We start from the raw sequence: 24,074 nt of genomic DNA on the forward strand, positions 1-24,074 counted from the left end.
ACAAACTTGACACAAAAAGTGGGTCAATTTTGTCTTACTGACTGTTAATGGGGAATGTACTGTGTATGTTTATCTTATTGATTGTTAAATAAAATACTGTTTGGCCAATGAGACAGCAAGTAGATGGGACCTAGGAGTCAAAGAGGATTCTGGGAAATGTAGTAGAGAAGTGCTGATCCAGGCAGGAAGTGACATAGCAAGGAGACTCATATTTAAGTGAAGATGAAAGAGGAAGGGCCTCTCTTTCCCCTTCGCCTGCTCCAGCGGCACAATGTGATCCACAGGCAAGGAGGGACGCCAATAAGGCATCTGATAAGATAAGTCTTATAAAATATATAGATTTATGATAATTAAGACTGAACTAGCAGATGAGAAATCCTAGTCATTGGCTAAGCAGCTTTGAACCTAATACAAGTTTCTGTGTATTTATTTGGGCCTAACTCGGGCAGGCGGCTGGCGTAAAGCTCGCACATGGCAGTAGGGCTCAGGCAGCTTTTGGCGGAAAGATTTATCGTAACAAACTGTGAATTTTGCCTTACAGAAGCTTCTCAGTTTCAGGAGGTCCCATTTATTAATTGCAGACCTCAGTGTCTGTGCTACTGGCGTGATGTTCAGGTTCAGGAATCGGTCTCCTGTGCCAATTTGTTCAAGGGTAATTCCCACTTTCTCTTCTAGAAGATTCAGTGTGGCTGGATTTATGGAGAGATCTTTGATCCATTTGCACTTAAGTTTCATGCATGGTGACAGGTATGGATCTATCAGCAATCTTCTGCATGTCTAAATCCAATTGTGCTAGCAATTTGTTGAAGATGCTATCTTTTTTCCATTGTATAGATTTAGCACCTTTGTCAAAAATAAGGTGTTCGTAGGTGCGTGGGTTAATATCTGGGTCTTCAATTTGATTCCATTGGTCTATCTTTCTATTCTTGTGCCAATACCAAGCTGTTTTCAAAACTATGGCTCTATAGTAGAGCTTGAAGTCAGGGATGGTGATGCCTCCAGAAGATCCTTTATTGTAAAGAGTTGTTTTGGCTATCCTGGGTTTTTTACCGCCCACAGAATGGGAAAAGATCTTCACCGACCCCACATCTGACAAAGGGCTGATTTCCAAAATATACAAGGAGCTCAATAAGCTAGCCACCAAAACACCAAACAATGAAATTAAAAAGTGGGGTGCAGAACTAAACAGAATTTTCAACAGAGGAATCTGAAATGGCAGAAAGACACTTAAGAAAGTGCTCAAAATCATTGGCCATCAGATAAATGCAACTCAAAACAACTCTGAGATACCACCTCACACCTGTCAGAATGGCTAAAACTAAAAATACCAATGACAATCTATGCTGGAGAGGATGTGGAGAAGAAGGAACACTCCTCCATTGCTGGTGGGAGTGTGAACTTATAAAACCACTCTGGAAATCAGTATGGCGGTTGTTCAGTAAAATGGGAATCAATCCACTTCAAGATCCAACCATTCCTCTTTTGGGTATATACCTAAATAGTACATGTTCATACAACAAGGACAAATGTTCAACCATGTTCATAGCAGCATTGTTTGTAATAGCCAGAACCTGGAAGCCACCTAGATCTCCCTCAACTGAAGAATGGACAGAGAAAATGTGTTACATTTATACAATGGAGTAATACTCAGCAGAAGAAAGCAATGGAATCTTGAAATTATCAGGCAAATGGATGGAACTAGAAGAAACCATCCTAAGTGGGGTAACCCAGTCACAAAAAGACAAACATGATATGTACTCACTCATATATGAATTTTAGACATAGAGCAAAGATTTACCAGCCTATAATCTCTTCACCAAAGAAACTAGGAAACATGAAGGAATCTAAGGGATAAATAGACCCCAGGAATGGCAAGTGGCATGAACTCCTGAGCTAATTGGGAACATGAGGGTAGGGGAGAGGGTGCTGTCACAATAAGAGCATGAGAAGAGGAGTAGAGGAGAGGAAATGGAGGAGCAGAGATATTGAGTAGGTGGAAGAATAGAGGAGAGAGAGCAGGATGAGAGATACCATATTAGAGGGAGCCACTATAGGTCTGAGAAGAGATCTGGAACTAGGGATATCTTCAGAGACCTACAAGGATGACACGATCTGACAATCCAGGCAATGGTGGAGAGGATAACCTAAAATGAGATTGATGACTACTCTTTATGCCATCCTAGAGCCCTCATCCAGTGGCTGATGGAAGCAGAGACAGACATCCACAGAAATACACTGAGCTGAAATCGGGAATTTAGTTGAAGAGAGGGAGGAATGAAAATTGAAGGGGTCTGTACCAGGTTGGAGAAACCCACAGAAACAGTTGGCCTGAACAAGGGAGAACACATCGACCCCAGATGCTATCTGGGAGGCCAGTACAAGACTGATCAAGCCCATTGAACATGGATGCCAATAAGCATGCCTTTGCACTCCAGGCAGCCTCTAGAAGTGGATTAGCATTTTTCCCTGGTGTAAGAAGGGACTTTGAGAGCTCATCCCACGTGAAGGGATACACTCTGTCCCTGGACACATGGGGAAGGGCTCAGGCCCAGCACAGGAAGATTTGGTGAACTTTGCAGAGCCCTCCTTGAGGGCCCTACCCTGCCTGGGGAGTGATGGGTGGATGGGGTGGGGGGCAACTGGGGGTAGGGGAGGAGGGATGGGGGTGAGGGGAGGGAGAGGGAGAAAGGACTTACATATGAAACAAGCTTGTTCCCTAACTTGAATTAATAAAAAAAAGAAAGAAAGAAAAAGTGGGTCAAGACAGAAATTAAGAAAGTAAAAACTTTCTAGAATAGAATGATGATGAAACTACAACAAGCCTAAACTTACAGAACACAATGAACGTAATTCTAAGAGCAAATTCATAGTACTAAATGAAAAAATTACAAAAATATTAATGAGATATATTAGGAACATTGTAGCATAGCTGAAAACTTTAGATGCAGAATAGAAACAACAAAATTACAAAGAATCAATGAAACAAATAGTTGGTTCTGTGACAGAATCAATAAGATTGCCAAACAGTATTCAATTTTAACTAACAGGCAGAGAGAAAAGATTCAAACTGATAAAATTTGAGATAAAAAGGGGGACATAGCAAGAGATCATGGTGAAATCCAGAGAAATCCTAATGATATACATTAAAAAATCTATGCTTGCCTTGAATCCCAGCCCTCTGAAGGAAGAAGCAGGCAGATCTCTGTGAGTTTGAGACCACCCTGGTCTACAAGAGCTAGTTCCAGGACAGCCTCCAAAGCTGCAGAGAAACCTTGTCTCAAAAAACCCAAAAACAAAACAAACAAATAAAAATCTATACTTGACCAAATTGTAAAATCTAAAAGAAATGGATAAATTTCTTGATGTATTTCATTCACCAAACTTAAATCAAGAACAAATAATCAATTTAAATAGACCTATAGCCCTAGAGACAGAACAACATGAATTAAGTGTCCAAAAATAAAAGAAGCCCACACCCAGATGATGCAGCTCATAATTCTACCAGACTTCCAAAGAAGAATTTTATACTAATACTCCTAAAATATTTTTAAAAATGAAAGGAAGAAACATTGCCCAGTTCATTCTATGATATAATTGCATTGATATCTTACCCACATAAAGACCCTCCGAAGAAAGAGAATTACAGAACTATTTCCCTTATAAGGGATCATGCAAAATGTTTCAATAAAATACTTGTAAACTGTATCAAATAGGCTTCATTCCAGAAATACAAGGATAGTTCAACACATAAACCAACATACAAACAGGATGAAAAAATTCACACTGTCATCTCAAATGCAATAAAAGGCCTTTGATGAAATCCAACACCCTTTCATGGTATTTAAAAATACAAGGGACATAACTCAATATAAAAAGGCAATATACCTTAAGCCCATAGCCAAAACCAGCTTAAATGGAAAGAAACTTAAACAGGAAAAGGTTGTCAACTCTTCTCCTACCTATTTAACATAGTACTTAAAGTCTTAGATATAGTAATTATACAATAGAAAAAGGTAAAGGGATACAAATAGGAAGGAAAGAATTCAATTTATTCTAATGGTTAGATTATATGAATGTTTAAATAAGTGACCCTAAATATTCTACCTGGAAATTCCTACATCTGAAAAATACTTGCAGAAAGGTAGCAGGATGCAAAATTTATACATAAAAATCAGTAGCCTTCCTATATACAAATTGTAAAGCCAGAAAGAAACCAGGAAAACAACACCTTTCACAATGGACTCAAAAACATAAAATATCTTGAGTTAAAGCCTAGCAAAGGCAGAGGCTAATATGATAAAAAATTTTTAAGAAACTGAATTAAACTATTGAAGAAAATATCAGAAGGTGAAAAAAATTTCAATGCTCAGAGATGGGGAGGATTAATAAAGTAAAAATTCCCACCCTTTCAAAAACAATCTACAGAACTAATATAACCCTCATAAAAATTCCAACACAATTTTTTCTTTCTTTCTTTCTTTCTTTCTTTCTTTCTTTCTTTCTTTTAAATTTCAATTAGAAACAAGATTGTTTTACATGTCAATCCAAGTTTCCTCTCCCTCCTGTCCTCTGCTACCACCCTCCCAACAAAAATTCAACCTATCACATACCCTTTCTGCTCCCCAGGGAAGGTGAGGCCTTCCATAGGGGGCCATCAGTGTCTCCAACATAATTCTCTACAGACCTTGAAGAACAATTTTCAGGTTTATATTGAAACATGACAGAGAGGAAAAAACAGGATAGACAAAACATAATGAAATATGTTGTATTTTATTTTACTTATATTATGCATATGTAATATGCATTGCTTTACTTATAAAATAATAAAAGAATTATGGGAGGTATCACCATTCCCATTCTCAAGTTCTACTACAAAACCGCAGTAAAACCTCCAAATGGATGAAAGTCCTCAACATAAAAACAGATCCCCTGTATCTGGTAGAAGAGAAAGTTGGGAAAAATCTTGAACTCAGTGGCAAGGAGAAGACCGTCTAAACACAACAATGATAGGAGAGGAGGATAGGAGTTGAAAATAAATATTAACAAATTTAATCTCATGAAACTAAAACGGTCCTGTGTGGCAGAGGACATGGCCATTCAGACAAAGTGGTAGGCTACAGAGTGGAAAAAGTTTACTAACATTTAGATATACATATCTAAAGTATATAAATCCCCCCCCAAGACTAGACATTAAGAAAACAACCCAATTTAAAATTGTGGAACAGATTTCAATATATTATTTTCAAAAAAGAAACACAAATGGCTGAGAAACACTTAAAGATCAGAGGGGCTGCTGGCAGTAGAACCATGACACAAACCTGGTAGATGAGCTGGCTTGTTGGAGACCATTCCCTATGGCGGGATTCCATGCTCAGACTTAATGCATGGGAGACTGGCCTGGCCCCGCCCCAACCTATTGTGCCAGACTATGCTGACTCCTCATGAGACACCTTATCCATGAGGAGGATTGGACTGAGGGTAGGCTAGATGACGAAGGGTGGAAGGAGGCAAGGGGAGTGGGAAGGTGTAGGAAAGGGGAGGAAGAACTGGGGTTGCAATGTAAAATGAAATCAAAAAAGAAAATAAATGTTCAGCCTCTCCTGTCATAACAGAAATGCAGATCAAAACTTCTTTGAGATTTCATTTTGCACCTGTCTGAATGACAAGAACAATAGAAGAAATGATAGGTTATGTGGACAAGGGTGTGGCTAAGGAGAGGACTCATCCACTGCTAGTGGGAGTAAACAATGTGTCTGGCCACTATACCAATTAATTGGTAATTCATCGGGAAACTGGATAGAGCTACCTCAAGATTAAACTTTTCGGCACTTGGGCATGGGCCCCAAAACTGCATCCTACTACAAAGACATTTGCCCACTCAACTATTTTCACTGTTGGTCTGTTCCTAACAACCAAAATTGGAAACAACCTGTGTGTCTGTCAGTAGATGAATAGGTAAAGTAAAATGCAGTGCATTAATACAATGGATTATTAATCACATGTTTAAAAAATTTTAAGTGAAATTTTCAGGTAAATATGTCTCTGCATTTATTTGATTTTGTTTTCTTGTGCTTTTCTTTGTTTTCTTGCTTGTCCTCTTCTTTTTTATTTTATCTTACTTTATTAATATCATTTTATGTGCCTGTTTATATTCTAGTGTGAGGGAGAAAAAACGGTGCCAATTTGTATCTGTAGGTAAATGGTAGTGGGGAATCTAGAAGGATCTGATGGACGGGAACCCACAATCAGAACGTGTTGTATGAAAAAAAAAAACTATTTCCATACAAAAAAGCATCTTTGCCACTGAGCCATTTCACTAGGCTTTCCAAAAACATCTTTATTTTATGAAAAATCATACTGTGTAGATTCAAACAAGTTGTTTTTTAATTCAATGTATTCACTTAAGTTACCATGATAATAATTTGGATAGTAAAAAACAATACCCCTTATATTACTGAATTAATTCTGCATGTATGATACTTTATAATTCATGATCATTTTTAATAGATAGTTATTATTTTACCACTTCCAGGAGTAGTTCATACATTAACAATTTGGAAATACACTCCATCTCCTTTATTTCTCAAAACAATTTATCAAAAAATGATTCACATCAATATAAAAGCTAATAACTGAGAATGTGTATACATTCATTTCATTTTTCCTTTAAACTTTATGTGAGAATAAGTGAAAATTGTAGCATATTGCTAATAAATCATATGACATTAGCTCAGAATCCTGTATAGCTACAGAAGTTAGGGTAGAATGGTGATGTAATCTCTCTCTCTCTCTCTCTCTCTCTCTCTCTCTCTCTCTCTCTCTGTGTGTGTGTGTGTGTGTGTGTGTGTGTGTGTGTGTGTGTGTGTGTGTGTGTGTGTGTGTGTGTGTGTGTGTGTGTGTGTGTGTGTGTGTGTGTGTGTGTGTGTGTGTGTGTTTGAGACATGGTTCTCCATGTACCCTGACTGTCCTAGAACTGAATCAGTAGATCAGGCTGGCCACAGACACATGTGCTGGTAATAAAAGCTTGTGGCAGTACTGCCCAGTCTGGTGATATAATTTTTAACCACAGAATAAAATTTGCATCATACAATTCAATGAAAATTTGACCTGGAAAATCTATTTTTCCAAAAGTTAAATTTTCTCAAAGGTAGCATAGAATAAAAATTTAACATACAGTATAACATCTGATGTTTTTAATGATAAATTTAATGATTATATTTCTTAAGAACGTAACAATATAATATTTATCATTTGATGAAAAATTGTGATAGCCATATAGTATTTTGAGGGAAAGCAAAGTTAACCTTATTAAAAGCCTAAAGAAGTGTTTTCATGAATGCAAATGAACAATCAATGCATCCGAATTGAGGGAGTTTTTTTTAGGGAAATGCTTCATTAATTTTTGTCCTTTATTTTTAATTTCTTGATGTCATTTACTCACATATTTTAAATTATTTTTTCTGTGATTATAATTTAATTATATTATTTTCCCTTCCTTTTGCTGTGTTCAAACACTTCCATATACCCATACTAGCTCTGGCTAGTATGGCATTTTTTTTTCATTAATTGTTATTTCTTGTGATTTTTTTAGAATAATTCCAGGCCAGGGAATTTCCTTTTTATGTTTAACCTAAGCCCTCAAACAATTAATCATCTTTCTCATTTTATTAATTTTTTTATTAAAACTGTGGGTCAATTGTGTAAAAATTATCATAAAGTTATGACAAACAAATGTAGTATCGTTTTAGTAAATTACAATAATTTGTTGTGGCAGGGACTGGCTCCCTGACTTATTACAACTTTGAAAAATTTGAAAATAATTTTATTTAAAGAAGACTTATGCAGCTTTTTCCAGAAATCTGAAATCATACCAACTCATTCCATTAATTATTAATTTATCATAATGAATTATAATTTGCTGTTCAAACTCTGCCCACTCTGATAATTGAAAACATCACAAGCTAATGACCATTTGTTTTAAGTGCAGGGCTGGAGAGATGGCTCCACTGGTAAAGTGACTTCAGTGAAAGCATGAAGATGTCAGTTCAGCCATGTGAAGGCCATGCTGCAAATAGCTATTCAGTTCAGGAGAGGCAGCAGGGAGCCAGATACAAATTGATGACTTCCAGGTTCAAAGAACCATCCTATCTCAAAACATAAGGTTGATAGCATTTGCAGACAACATCAAAAACAGATACATGCATAGCACCTACATACATGCAAGCATATAAATATAAACATATATCTACACACATGAAAAAAATAAAATGAGGAGCTTCAGAGATGGCTTAGTGGTCATGAGTTGTCAGACACTTAGAACAGGAATCATCAGCATCTGTACCTTCAGCTCCAAGGTATCTGCTAACATCCTCCACAGCCATTGCACTTACACTTACAACCACACACAAATACACACATATACACATGATTAAAGTACGAAAATGAAGTCTGTCAAAAAGGGAATACAATAAAATAGATGAAATGAAAATGTTCAAGGGCAGTTGTTACTGACTGACAGGCATCATTATACACAGATATCATTCTAGATAATGACTAAACAGTCATACCCCTGAGAAACTTCCGTTTTTTTTAGACCTACTAATACCCCAGCCTACAAGAATATAAGGACTTTTACAGAACTTTGCCATGCATGAAAAGACACCTTTTTCCTAATGATATTTTATTGATTTAAACCAATCTACTTTTGCTTGTTTATAGGAGCAAAATGGGGGCTATACTGAGAAAGTTTGAGATGCCAGAAAAATTCCTTGAGCTCTTTTAATGAATAGTCAGAGCCTTTAGTGATTGTGGTTTAGACGAACTGAAGAGACCCTCAATAGAATATAGATCAGGCCCTTTGTCATATGGGGGCTGTGATTGACATTGTTTATTGTAGGTATCATAATCATCCAGATTACGTATGAGTACAGCTGTTCATATTTGATCGACTTTTCAAGGTATCCCAGAAATTGCACAAGAAACAGAGCTTGGGTCTTTCAGCAATTTTCATTCTAACTGTGCAGTGTCTAATATGGAGCTATTAGCTGCATATGGTTGTTTAAATTTAAATAGACCAATCCAAGTAACAGTACATTTCCACATTTCAATTGCTCTGTAGCCATAATGTGTAATGGTGACCTAGGCAAATATCATTAAAATGAATGTTTATATAATGTCACCGTTATATACCATATAGTATGTGTTTTGAGGATATGATGTATATTATATCAGAAGCAAAGCCTCCCTATGACGATTTTAATTTCATTGTGTGAATCAAGTAGTTTTCATCATAACTGTAAGAGAGAGTCTTCACCACACACTGTGAGCTCAACACTGTTGAGTGAAGAAGTTCACAGACAAGTAAAATTTTTGCACAGAAAGAGTTTTCTGGCATTCATAGTCTTGCTCTCTTGCTATGGAAAGGAAACAACACCACACTTATGTCAATAAGGAATAATATTCTGTTTTCCAAGAAAATAGATCAGGAAATAAAAAAGTGTTAAACCAATGGACAGGAAATGCAAATGAATATTTAGGTTCATAAGTCTTCACTGTTGGCTTGAAAAACAGGGAAGATTCCTCTAATGAACTAAAAACTTGCAGTGATTCCTCTGTAAATATATGTCAAGGCCAAGTGGACAGGTTCTTAGATGGAAAAGCAGTACAAACCAATTCAGCGTTGTTTGGGAAAACCTGATCACTTTGAGGAAATAAAGGGAGGCTGGGAATATTTTAGTGAATGGAGAGTCCTAATTAGCAAAGTTGATTATAGTATATATCAAATTATATATTCTCATATAGGAAGTAATTCTAAAATTTTCATGATACAGTTTGGTTTTAGAAAATAAAATGTTTTTTCAATTTAAAAAGGAGCATGGAAAAATCAGACAAAACACCATAATATATGTTTGCACTGCTTCTCGAAACTCAACTGCAGTAGGTGAGGACTAAGAAGCAGTAGTTTCCACAGGCAAAATCACTGTTGTAGCAGAGATAGGCAAAGAAACACAAACTAGCTATGTACTAAGTCTGCCTCTCTCCAATGTCAGTACAAGCCAGATGGTGGTGGCCTTGGTGCTGTGTCTGATGAGAATTTGTATATTTAAATATGACACAAATGCTTATTTCTCATCTGCATGCAGATAACAGGGAAGATTGAATGCTCACAATTAAAGTTTTTTTTTTTTTTACTTATCTGCTCTACAGACTCATTTTGATCTTTTTCTCATACCCAAGACAATAAAATGAAACCAATGTTCTGATTAACAAGATGGTTATGAACACTTAACCTGAGGAAAGCCAGGTTATGTTACTTGACATTCTGTTAGTTGATATTGGTAGCCAGAAATGAAACCCACAAATAAGAGTTGCCAGAAGAAATATTTTAATTAGCCTACACTCATTTTGAAAACTATCCAGGGTCTCTTTTAACACTACCACTTATGGGCAACATAAAATATATTTCAGAACTTTTGGCTAGAGATTAATTTTGAGAATTGATTCACAAATGTTCACCAGCAGTCTCATACTTATTCCAAATATTGTTATTTCAAGTCCATGTTGATATTTTAAATTTCTTTTTTATAAATGTACATATAAATTAAAATTTTTCTGTAGTAAACCTTAGAGTATAGGTTAAATCCAAAACCAGCAATCTTTCTTATTTTCAAGAATTCTAGGTAATGATCGTTACTGGATTTGTGCATGTACATCTTTCAAGACAAAACCCATCTTTTGTTCTCTCCCTCTCCCTCTCATTTTTCCTGTCCCTACTCTCCTCTTTCCTTTACAGGAAAATATATAAAGCCATGACACACAGAACAAGTAATGATAGAGCAGTACTCCTGTTCACATTAGTATTCAAAATGGAACAGAATTTCAAAGTGTAGATGAATGCTTACTCCCTTTGTATTTAGGCTGTTCTTAGCAATGCCCAAATGCCCAAATTGCTACACAGATTACGCTCAACCATCAAAGTTGCACATTTTTCTTTGCTACTACATTTGTACCTTTCTGTTTTGGTGGACTACTTTCTGAAATGGCAATAGTTTAAAGTTTACATGAATCTTAAAGTTTGGTAGACATGTCTTGGGTCTTTCAAGAAGGATGCATATGATAAAGCCCAATTTATCTAACATCTTTACAATGGTATATATGAAATAATGAAAATCTGATGTTTTATACATATATTTCATCCATGCTTCTGAAAGCATATTTCCAGAATGCAAATTACTGTCCATAGGTGAATAAATGATCTCAGTGATATATATTAACTGTGATCACCATTGTAGTTTTCACAAATATGACATTATACTGTTTGTTGCTATTCCAACTGTTAGCAGACTAGATAAGAACACATTGTTTCAAAAAGCAACCACAAATGATGACTCAGTTTTCTCAATACAGAAAGTGTTTGTTTCCTCCTTTTAGGAGTCTATAATTTAATTAGCTTTGGTATCAAAGTCTTATGACAGATATATATTAAATTAAGTTAATGGATTGTAGGAAATTCTTATTCATTACTGTCACAAAAGTAACATTAGGTCTACTTTTGGGGGATGTCTGAAATCTAGCATTAGACTTCCCACTCACAATTCACCATTTAATTTAACAAAATAAAGGGAAGTCCTAATAGCTTTGGAGTTCAGTGACATTGATCAATGCTCATGCCATCTCTCTGGCATTACTGAGGAATTTCCTCATTTATAATTCCTGTTAGATTGCTTCAAAATGATCTGTAATTCTTCACTAAACATTTTGATATGCCAAAGAAGCAACACAGTTGTAACACAAACAATATTTTAAGAAGCATATTTACTGTAAGAATTATTCCAACACATTCATAGATCACTAAAATATTTAATATAAGAATCTATAATGATAAATTTAAAGTCTTGGAAAATATGTGCTCCATTTCAAGACACAAGTTGGTATTGTAATGTGATTTTAAATTTTAATATATATTTATATATGGCATGTACTTCTGTCAGTTGCCATTTTATGGCCTATTATGGTATTCTTATGTTCACAAACATTTGGTGATGTGTCCCCAGCTTTGTATGCCCGACTTGGTTAAATAATGTTGAACTTAGAAAATTTAAACCTTAATATTTGAAGTAACTTTTTGATCACTGGTTTCATTCTCCACTATCCAGATGTTTTTACATAGTCATTTGTGTTTACTTAAGTATAGTGTGAAAGAATGGGTGGGTACCCTGTGCCTGTTGATTAGTGCAAATGAAGCAAATGTATTTGCTCGTGTGAATGAGCAAATCTCAGTCTTGGTTCTAATTTCTTCTGCATAAGATCCATTTCTATGTTTCCCTGGAAATAGACAGCGGTCAGAGAAAATAGAAGTCTATGCATTAAAATTGAGCCCTTTATTTCTGCCGTGGTTTTCCTACTGCAGTATTCTAGTTTCTATGTCACAGAATTTCTTAAAATTCACTTCCCAGCAGAGCAGTTTACAGGGACACCTAGTGGTGAAGAGTGCCTGGGGCTCCAGTGGCAATGATGAGACACGAATCAGTGTTAGAAAGCTTTCAGTCTTTTTTTTTTTTTTTTTTTTTTTTTTTTTTTTTTTTTTTTTTGAACCACACTAGGAAATCTGGAAATGTGGGTAAAAGTGTTTCCTGCAATATTGTTAGTTGAGCTAGTTCAACATGTATTTGATACCAAAATGTTATTTTAGATAGGGTGCTATTTACCATAACATAATACAAAGTAGAGCATAAACCCCTGTTTATGTTGAGTGGAACGGTGAAGGTGATGCACACTAATATTACAAAACAGATATCCTGGGAAGTCTAATAGCTAAGACATTCTGTAACTTATCAGAACTTCTATTGAGTTAGGAATCATTAACTATTAGGCTGCTGACAGGACTCAGTGCACCTGTAAAATTAAATAGTCACAATTTTGAAATATATAGGTGATTTTTTTCACTTTAAAGGAACATTTCTACTTTTTATGTCAGATTATAGGATAAATAACTCAATGATGATACACCGACTATTGCTTTTAAAGTAAATTTTGATGCATACCCAAGGCCAGTCGCTACCATTCCTATGACAAATATGCAAATTTAATAGAGTTCTAAGATTTTCATCATCTGACATCACGCACATATCAGTCCTTTTCTCCCTTGTAGGGTACACAAACTTGCATGGAATACACAAAACTGTTTCAAAGTGCTCATGGATCAGCTAAAAATATATACACAGAATATTTAGAGGAAATTTTAAAAGCATTACACATTTCAAGAGGTTGAAATAATTCACTACCTCAATATAAGTCCTTGAAATTCAACACAGATGGATGCTGTAAAGACCTGTTTATACACACACCCACACACACACACACACACACACACACACACACACACTGGTTCTGGATTCTTTTTGTATCGAGCACATGTTTGACAAGAGTATATCCACAGTAATGTCCCCGAAACTAAAACTCCGAGAATTCCTTTTATGTTTAGAGCAATATTCTATCATAGAAAAAGAAAAATGTGTTTCCATGACAGGAGTACCCATATACCACAGTATGAAGCCTGTGAGCAGCCTGCCCTGGGCCACTCACTCTAAACAACTTTCCTTTGCCCCTTGTGAAGACTGTAGGCCTACCAACCCCAACGCATGCTTTGAATACACAGACCTCCTTATAGGGGAGCAAAGTTGTCTGGTTTTCTGGAAGAACCCAGTCATACTTACCATCCAGAGAATCAGGTAACGCTTCCACAAACTGGCTTTCAACAGACGCTGCCTGGTTTACAGTTGCTTCCAGCTTCCTAGTTTGCTTAGTGTATTCACTTTCCTTCCGGAGAACCGCCCCGACATACTTATAAAACGTGATTCTTAAAAAAAAAAAGATAAAGATAAAAATAACTCACTCTGTATAGTTAGGACGAGCCACTCCCTCCAGGGTTCTTTACGGGAGACTCTAGAAGCAGCTGTATGGACTCTGTCTCAAACAGAGCAGAGGCATCTGGGCAAACGGCAACCGGTTGCAATCATCTGTCCCTCGTCACCGCCAAGCCTAGCACTGTCAGGGTTATTTCCAGTCCTCCCTTTCCAAGAAGACGATTGCACACTCCTACGCTCGAATTGCGCACATGGTCCAAGACTCCTCTGTCTCCACGAATGTGACATCGAAAGTGGGCTCTGGCTGCGCCTCCAGAGGCCAGAGACGCCTTCGCCCTCGGCTGCCATCTACCGGCCACTGGGCGCCCGCTTCGCCCGGGGCCCATCATGTCTGCTGCAGCTTGGCTTGCACCAGCGGCGCGACAATAAACAAGTGCAGCGGACGGGCCCTGCACCCGCTACCCAGCAGATGTGGCCGCCTCCTCAGCCCCCGGGAGAGAAGACACGACTTTTTCTGAGTTTTTTAAGAGCGGCCAGGCTGCCAGGACATGCCACAGGCTTAGAACAACGCTGCTCCTGCCTCCCGGACCCCTCAAAGGATGCTGGAGAGAAAGAGTTGCAAATAATGAGGACCCTGCGCTGCATCTGGGGAGGGCTGGCGAAAATCCGCCGCAAACACTAGGAACGGTGAAGCCGCCAAGAGGATGCGGGAGCCTTTCAAATACTAATTAGGGGCCGCGACTGCAGGTTCGCCTTGGGGACAGCGGCATCCCGGCTGCAGTGGTCGCGGCGCGTGGGGGAGAGGAGCACAGCGGAGGAACCGCCGGCGGAGCAGCCGAGGGGCCAGCACCAGCGTCTCTCGCCCCCTCACTACCATGTACAGTGTGCGCTGCAAGAAGAAGGCGGGCGATGCACGCACACCCTCGAGCCCCGCTCCCTCTGGCTGGTCCCGGGGCGTGCGCCACTGACCAGGGGGGGAATGTGGTGAAGACGCCGACCCGGAGAGACTAGGGGGGAGGGGAGGGCCGGCCCGCACGATCCCAGGCCGGAGGGTGCCAGCAGCCCGAGGCGGCTGGAGGGGGCGGCTGCCATCGCTGGGTCGGAGAAAGTTGCCCTCTGTGCAGATGGGAACAGTAAGTACCCGCCGGGTCTGGGGGTGAGGAGGAAGGGGCCCTGAGACCTGGGGATCGCGCGTGGGAGCGATGGTGCGAGGGAGCGTGAGTGAGATCGGGTGCGAGCGCTCGCCCAGGCTCACCAGCGCGTTAGCTGGGCGGCCGAGCCAGGCAGCCAGCTCCGCGTCCCCCTCCTCGGTCTCCCCGCTTCCCCTCCCCACTGCGCCCTCCCCGCCCTGCCGGCTCAGGCTCCCAGCCCCTGCCGCGAGCTGCCTTTCCAGCGACTCCCTGGCCGTCCCCTCCCCCACTCCCCCACCCCACTGCCCGCTCCGGCTACCGCGGAGAGCGCCAGGGAGAGCCCTTTGGGGAGCCCGGGAACCCGCGGTCGCCACCGCGGTGGCGGCCCGGGGCTAGCGGCGTCCTGGTGCCGCTTTCCTCCAGCAGCTCAGCCTGCAATGCTGGCAGCCTTCTGTGTCTGCCTAGGCTTCAAAAATCAGTGCACAACCGGGAGAGGTGTTTTTCTAAAGGGTCGCTGTGATGAGTGGGCCCCTGAGATGTGAGACAGGGTAAGTCTGGGGTTTACTTTGCGAAAGAGGCTCCTGTGTGTGTCTGTGTGGTATGGCGAAGTGGCTTTCTTTGCCTCTCTCCCTCCCCTTCTTCCTCCCTTTACCCTTCCTTTGCTTTGGGGCGGGGTGGGGGAGGGGGAGCCTCGGGTCCTGGAACTCCGGTTCCCTCTGCCTGAGCGGCTTTTCCAGCAGCTGTGCCGGGAGCCACAGTCCGGCCTGGGTTTGGGCTCCAACCCGAGCGGCTTCATGCTGCTTAATGCAGGGATATGGCAGTCGGTGATCCAGGCTCTAAATTCTTTGGGAGCTAACAAATACAGTCCCCCGTCCCCGCCCTCTATCCTTTTTTTTTTTTTCTGTTTTAATAAACCAAAACGTGTGGTGCACCCGCGAGTTTACATCGGTGGTGCTTTTCCCTGTCTCGGTGTTACCATTCCCAGCTCATTCAACTTTATTTTCTCAAATCTTCAGTCGCCTTTGATGGCTGGGGACGGCGGGGGAGGGGGTGAATGGAGAGGCGCTTTGGAAAAGGCTGTTCGACCCCGGCTAGCCAGAACTGAATAAAAGTTGTAAAGGTTCGAATGTAATACTGCCTGGACACAATTTGCAATGGACTCTGAGATGGGGAAGGAGGGGAATGGGGGCGGGGAAGCTCCGCGAGGGAGGGGGAGGGGATCCGACCCAGCTGAATGGATGTGCACATTTGATCCAACGGAGAACCCCAATTTCAAGGTAAACGTTGCTTTTACTTTCGTACCGGGGTGCTTAAAACCCGAGCCGTCTACTGTGGTGAGGGGGAGGTCTGATAGACTAGTGAGCTTTGTGGACTGTGGTTCCGATCTGTCTCGATACGTCTGGGTGGCCAAATGTCAGTGATTCGTAGGCACACTTTGCACATGTGCCTGCGAATGCAGACGCTCTGGAACCAGGAGGGCTGATGCGCCTTGCTGATCATGTGCAAGCCTCCCAAGCTTGAACCCCTGCTCCAGAAACGTCCTGGCTCGAGTTCTGGTTTGAGATGCTCAGCAGCTTTTGGTGGGAGGCAGAAAGGAGGTTGGTCACAGAAAAGGCACAGGTTCCCCACAGTTCTAGCAACACTCCCCTGAACAACTCAGCACTCTACATACAGTAAGTCCACTTGTGACCATTCTCTAGAGTGTTGCCATCAACCCAGAGTAGTAAGTCAAAGGAAGCCTTCCAGTGACAAAGGCGAAGAACAGAGGGGGAGGGGATCAAAGTGGCTTCTTGGGGATATTAAATTCAGATGTTAAAAACCCTGGCCTGTGACACTTGCCTCGACTTTGTCTTTTAATCATCCCAGCCTCCCTTTCTACCAGGAAGGGTCGTGAGGGAGAGCATCATTGACATTTAAATGTAATAAGCAACTTCAAAGATGGAGATGTTGGCAAGGTTGCTAGTTCCTTCCTAAATTTTGTTAATTCAGAAGGGCTGCTTGTTCCTACCGTGGCAAACTGACTTGGAACCCAGGGTAATAGAGCATTTGCCTCTGATCGTTGGCTCACTTTCATCTGCTTCGGGGTAAGAACTAGAAATGTCCTCTTTAGACTCACGGTATTCAGAGGTGCTCCGAGATTGCGGATGTCTTTGCTGAGTTCTTTATAATCCATCGTGAAGAACTATTTCAGTGGTTAAAGATGCGGTTTTGTAGCTTCGTCGGCATGATCAATGAGGAGAAGTGGTCTCAGGGTGCTCTAGAAAGAAACGCTGCTAAGTGGCATGGTGCTTATACTCAGGGCTCTGCTATGCTGAATACTGTGGTGTAGTCCACCATCAAAGAGAACTCGCCCCCCCCCCCCACACACACACACCTCTACATTCTCAGCTCTCCCCAGGACAATTGGTGATTTAAAAGCTTCCCTGGCTCCTCTGGATGCATGATCTTGCATCCCTTTTGCCTCTGAAATTATTCTTCACGTCCCCACCCTGACATTTCTTGTGGTGCTTTAAAATAGCTCAAAGTATTGTGGCCCCACGCTCCTCTGTAAAAATGGGAGACCTTAACGGTAAAGTGTTATCACAGACGATTCTAAAAGAAAGCAAGGGGGCTGGGTCTATATGAAGTGGAGAACCCTGTTGAAAGAAATTACACTTCTTGCTCTTAAATTAGAGCCATGAAACTGTACTGACAGCCATTTTATGTATATTTATGGATTAGTTTTGATGGAGGATGGCAGAGAACACTAACACAGGATTTTATCTGCCTTTATCTTCTAAAGAGCAGAAAATTGGTGCCATGCTCATTGGGAAATACCATGAGACTCCAAATCAAAATGAATAGCTAATTTTGGTTAAGTCTGAAGGCTATCAATGTTCCCCTTGGGAATATATATATATATATATATATATATATATATATATATATATATATCCCCCCTGGGTTTCAGAGAAAAGACATTAAGAAAAGGGGGCTTTCTGACTAACCCCTTACTTTGTGTGTGTGTGTGTGTGTGTGTGTGTGTGTGTGTGTGTGTGTGTCTTGTGTCTGTGTCTGTGTGATATTCTGTTATTTCCTGTCTCCTCTCTCCCTTGCAGGAGGTAAAATGCACCTTTGCTGCCCCCCAGTAACTTTGGAACAGGACCTTCACAGAAAAATGCATAGCTGGATGCTGCACACTCTAGCGTTTGCTGTAACATCTCTCGTGCTTTCCTGTGCAGAAACCATCGATTATTATGGGGAAATCTGTGACAATGCATGTCCTTGTGAGGAAAAGGACGGCATTTTAACTGTGAGCTGTGAAAACCGGGGGATCATCAGTCTCTCTGAAATTAGCCCTCCCCGTTTCCCTGTCTATCACCTCTTGTTGTCTGGGAACCTTCTGAACCGTCTCTATCCCAATGAGTTTGTCAATTACACTGGGGCTTCAATTTTACATCTGGGAAGCAATGTTATCCAAGAGATCGAGACTGGGGCTTTCCATGGGCTGCGGGGTTTGAGGCGACTACATCTAAACAATAACAAACTGGAACTTCTTCGAGATGACACCTTCCTCGGCTTGGAGAACTTAGAATACCTGCAGGTCGATTACAATTACATCAGTGTCATTGAACCCAATGCTTTTGGAAAACTGCATATGTTGCAGGTGCTTATCCTCAATGACAATCTCTTGTCAGGTTTACCCAACAATCTTTTCCGTTTTGTGCCATTAACGCACTTGGACTTGCGGGGGAACAGACTGAAACTTCTGCCCTATGCAGGGTTGTTGCAACACATGGATAAGGTTGTGGAATTACAGCTGGAGGAAAATCCCTGGAATTGTTCCTGTGAACTGATTTCTCTCAAGGATTGGTTAGACAGCATCTCCTATTCAGCCCTTGTGGGTGATGTGGTCTGTGAGACCCCCTTCCGTTTACACGGAAGGGACTTGGATGAGGTATCCAAGCAGGAACTTTGTCCAAGGAAACTTATTTCTGACTATGAGATGAGGCCACAGACTCCTTTAAGCACCACGGGATATTTACATACCACCCCAGCCTCTGTGAATTCTGTGGCCACTTCTTCCTCTGCTGTTTACAAGCCCCCCTTGAAGCCTCCTAAGGGGACCCGCCAGCCCAACAAACCCAGAGTGCGCCCCACCTCTAGGCAACCCTCTAAAGACTTGGGCTACAGTAACTATGGCCCCAGCATAGCCTACCAGACCAAATCCCCGGTGCCTTTGGAGTGTCCTACAGCGTGCACTTGCAACCTTCAGATCTCTGATCTGGGCCTCAATGTCAACTGCCAAGAGCGCAAGATCGAGAGCATCGCCGAGCTGCAGCCCAAGCCCTACAATCCCAAGAAAATGTACCTAACAGAGAACTACATCACTCTTGTGCGCAGAACAGACTTCCTGGAAGCCACCGGACTGGACCTCCTGCACCTGGGTAACAACCGCATCTCCATGATCCAGGACCGGGCCTTTGGGGATCTCAGCAACCTGAGACGTCTCTACCTGAATGGCAACAGGATTGAGAGGCTGAGTCCAGAGTTATTTTACGGCCTGCAGAGCCTGCAGTATCTCTTCCTCCAGTACAATCTCATCCGCGAGATCCAGTCTGGGACTTTCGATCCAGTCCCAAACCTCCAGCTGCTGTTCTTGAACAACAACCAACTGCAGGCCATGCCTTCAGGAGTCTTCTCTGGCCTCACTCTTCTCAGGCTAAACCTGAGGAGCAACAGCTTCGCCTCCTTGCCAGTGAGTGGAGTGTTGGATCAGCTGACGTCCCTCATCCAAATCGATCTACATGACAACCCTTGGGATTGTACCTGCGATGTGGTGGGCATGAAACTGTGGATTGAGCAACTCAAAGTGGGTGTGTTAGTGGACGAAGTGATCTGTAAGGCGCCCAAGAAATTTGCAGAGACCTACATGCGCTCCATCAAGTCGGAACTGCTATGTCCGGACTATTCTGATGTAGTGGTTTCCACGCCCACACCCTCTTCCATCCAGGTGCCATCCAGGACCCATGCAGCCACGCCAGCTGTGCGGTTGAACAGCACTGGGGCCCCCGCGGGCTTGGGTGCCGGCGCCGGGGCTTCTTCGGTGCCTTTATCGGTGTTGATCCTCAGCCTGCTGTTGGTTTTCATCATGTCGGTCTTTGTGGCAGCAGGCCTTTTCGTGCTGGTCATGAAGCGTAGGAAGAAGAACCAGAGCGACCACGCCAGTACCAACAACTCCGACGTGAGCTCTTTCAACATGCAGTACAGCGTGTATGGGGGTGCGGGCGGCGGCGGGGGTGGCCACCCGCACGCCCACGTGCACCACCGCGGACCAGCATTGCCCAAGGTGAAGACTCCCGCGGGCCACGTGTATGAATACATCCCTCACCCGCTGGGCCACATGTGCAAAAACCCCATCTACCGGTCTCGAGAAGGCAACTCCGTGGAGGATTACAAAGACCTGCACGAGCTCAAGGTCACCTACAGCAGCAACCATCACCTGCAGCAGCAGCAGCCGCCGCCGCCGCCTCAGCAGCCCCAGCAGCAGCCCCCTCCGCAGCTGCAGCTGCAGCCTGGGGAGGAGGAGAGGAGGGAAAGCCACCACTTGCGGAGCCCCGCCTACAGCGTCAGCACCATCGAGCCCCGGGAGGACCTACTGTCGCCGGTGCAGGACGCTGACCGCTTTTACAGGGGCATTTTAGAGCCAGACAAACACTGCTCCACTAGCCCTGCCGGCAGCAGCCTCCCGGAATACCCCAAGTTCCCTTGCAGCTCGGCTGCTTACACTTTTTCCCCAAACTATGACCTGCGACGCCCCCATCAGTATTTGCACCCGGGGGCAGGGGACAGCAGGCTGCGGGAACCGGTGCTCTACAGCCCTCCCGGTGCTGTCTTTGTAGAACCGAACCGGAATGAGTATCTGGAGTTAAAAGCAAAACTAAATGTTGAGCCGGACTACCTCGAAGTGCTGGAAAAACAGACCACATTCAGTCAGTTCTGAAAACAAAGAAACTCCCTTGGAGCTTTTTTGCGTTTAAAACAAACAAGCAAGCAGACACACTCAGTGACCACGTTTGATTGATTGTGTCGTTTCAACATTTAGGGTGAAGTGCCTTGGCACGGGGTTCTCAGCTTCGGTGAAAGCTAACTGAAAGGGTGTGCAATTTCCTTTTACTTTTACACGTGGGAAACGTTTATGTAAACTAGGCACATCACTTTCTTTCTCTTCTTGTCTGTGGGGTTAGAGAGAAGGGCTTTTTGGAGGGCGATTTGCATCAAGGGCGACCTTAAGCAAGTTGTGGCCCCTTTTGCAGTGCTCGGAAGTGCTGAGAAGGGTGGGGGCGGACGCAGCTTAGATTCCACTCATCCTTTTTGCCCCTCTTCTCATATCCTTCTTGTCCTAAGAGCCATGGCATTGGTTGAGAGATTAGCACACCCCAACTTTAATAGGAAGTCTGTTCTCTCTCACTTCTCCCCCTCCCCTCCCACCTACCTTCGTAATCCTAATCCTGTCCTTTGTTTTTAAAGGATGTGTTTGTATGCATTCTGGACATTTGAATTAAAACAAAACAAATCTTGTGATCCAGAAAGGCTCACTATAGATGTGGACAAATCATTGAAATTACAGAGCTATATGATCCATAATTGATTAGTCAAAATAACTTATTGATGAAATATACAAATATTTTATTGTAGCACCTATTTTTATATGCGCATTTAGCATTCCTCTTTCCTTCACTAGTTAGCCTATGATTTTCACAGAGGCGTTGTTGCACTGTACAAGGAGCTGCATTTCCAAATCTAGAGTGATATCAGAAAGGCCTATTAAATAGTTAAAGACATGGAGCACTTAATGGCAAAAGTCTTTAAAAGTCCATGAAACCCATCCAATGGGACTTGCGATTAAAAAGAAAAAGAAAAAAAAAAAACTAAACTAAAAACTGAAGCTGTTTGTAACCCACTGTATAAAAGGGAGAAGATGGCGCAAATAATTGGATTGTTTGATTGAGAAATGTGTGGAAGTTTTTGGTTATAACAGAGAAGGCTGAAAATTATTTTTATTAGTGAACCAAAATGATGTATTGATTTGACTACTATTGTAGCCGATTTTTGATTGTGTAACCAAACCCAGTTGCATTTGTACAGTTCCTCGTGCCCTTGCACCTCAGAAGACCAAATGACGGGCTGTACAAGTCTATGTACGATGTCTTTATTCCTCTGGGCAGATGCTGGTGACAAACAGGATCTCTGTAAGATGGAACTACTATTGTTACAGTCTCATATGTATCCCAGCACATGTAATTTTTTAAATAGTTTCTGAATAAACACTTGATAACTATGTCAACTTTGAGGGATGTAAGTAATGATTCTGGGAGATGGTGGAACCTCCTTATTAAGAATTTAGGAACCAGTAGCTATTTTCCTCCTAGTAAGACTAAGTTTCTCCATATATAAAAATTTCAATGTATGTCCATTTATGCATACACATACATAAAGTTGATTCCTTTGTTGGTTCAGATAAGTTTTTTTTTCCTGAATGTGTCACTTAATATATTTAATAATGGCATTTTAATTATGGGTTTCCTCACTGGAGTGTTATTCTAATACATGGATCATGGTAAGTAATATGTTACGTTTTTCTTTCTCTTGTAGAGTTTTATATTTTGCCATATCCAAGCTACTTATACAGCCTGAGTTCTTCTTATTTTAATTTGTATAAAATAGTTCATCAGTTCTGACAGATACCTTGTCTAAAGTTGATAGATGCCATAAATGTTTGGGATATTTGTGGGTATAAACTGTTCACTTCTGAGTAAGGCTTGCCCGTGAATTTAGATGAGCATTTAATGGGTGAAAATAGTAGACCCCATATGACAATCAAAAACCCAAGCACTTCATCGATACTGCTGCTCCTCTGTCTGTTCTCACCTAGAATGTGGACAATATCAAGGGCTGTTTATGAACTTCCTGTTTAAGGAACAATTGCCATGGCATTCTGCCACAAAGAGGCAGCATTCACCCATGTGTAAATTGACAGTGACTACTTGAACTCAGATTGAAATGGTAGACACGGTTTCCCTAAAGACATACAAAAAGTCACATTGTTATAATGCCACTTTGACCAAGAGCAGAAAGCTATTCACTCTTCATATTTGCTCTCCCAAGTATTTTTTCCAAAGGGGAAAAAGAATAAGCTTAGTAGTACCACATAGTAACAGGAAAATAAAACCTATATCAGATTCCTGTCTACCTCCTCTATCTTAGATCCATTGATTATAAATAAGCAAAAAAAAAGAGCATTATTTCACAATGGTGTTGTTGCTAATATTTCTTTACATAATGTGTGATTTATTTCTTTGAAAGTGCTCCTCTAATTTTCACAGTATTATTGCATTCAAATACAATAGTATTTTATAAATTGTAAAATACTAATGCCATAAAGAACCCTCTGTGTAATGAAGCTTTATATATTAAAATAATAATTACTCAACATCAAGGCATATTGCTGAACAACAAAACTAATAGTTCCAAAGAAAATTCATTGACATATCTTCAAATATTTTTTCTAATCAGCACTAATTTGTGTGATCTCATATGATAATTCCCTCTGTTGTCCTCTTTCTATAATATAACCTGGGGTTTTTAGTCAGGAAAACTGACCATTATATCCATAAATAACAAAGGGTAATTTAAAATCTTTCAAAATTCCTCAACTAAGACATTAAATTTATCTTCATTTTGGTAATTTTGAAAAAATACTGTTTCAGAACCATTTTGCATAGGATGTGTAATAAATTATCTTTCTTCTTATGTTTGTTTCAAACTAATACATTTTTGTGCACAATACAAGCTTAGAGGCACATGTTCATATTTTGCTTTTGCTGTTTTATCTTCATCTTGGTCAGTTATCAGACCACGTATGCAGTGGTGTGTGATGGATGCAGAGCTCAGCAGATTATCCTCATTAAATTTTTGGAGACCAGCATGTAACATTTCAGTCCCTGAGTAAAGTTTGGATGCAAACTAGGATTACTCTTTGTGATTATTCTTTTAAATATGTTGCATAATCTAATGTAAATATACTTTCCAGTAGATA

At 41.2% G+C, this 24,074-nt stretch overlaps 1 protein-coding gene across 2 annotated transcripts; it reads left to right on the forward strand.

Annotated features, from left to right (window-relative positions):
- The first annotated feature begins 257 nt into the window (after positions 1-257).
- On the forward strand, positions 258-22,494 carry Slitrk5 (SLIT and NTRK like family member 5). Of its 2 annotated transcripts, none has more exons than XM_027393954.2 (2): positions 258-317; positions 18,094-22,494. In XM_027393954.2, exon 2 carries the CDS (start codon positions 18,102-18,104, stop codon positions 20,976-20,978), a length of 2,877 nt encoding a protein of 958 aa, XP_027249755.1. In that variant the 5' UTR covers positions 258-317; positions 18,094-18,101; the 3' UTR covers positions 20,979-22,494. The 2 variants fall into 2 exon arrangements, with proteins under 2 accessions (XP_027249755.1, XP_027249754.1); XM_027393953.2 differs by lacking the exon at positions 258-317 and adding an exon at positions 705-747.
- Positions 22,495-24,074: the final 1,580 nt, after the last annotated feature.

The sequence above is a fragment of the Cricetulus griseus genome, assembly GCF_003668045.3.
Source record: "Cricetulus griseus strain 17A/GY chromosome 1 unlocalized genomic scaffold, alternate assembly CriGri-PICRH-1.0 chr1_1, whole genome shotgun sequence".
NCBI classification, from domain to species: Eukaryota; Metazoa; Chordata; class Mammalia; order Rodentia; family Cricetidae; genus Cricetulus; species Cricetulus griseus.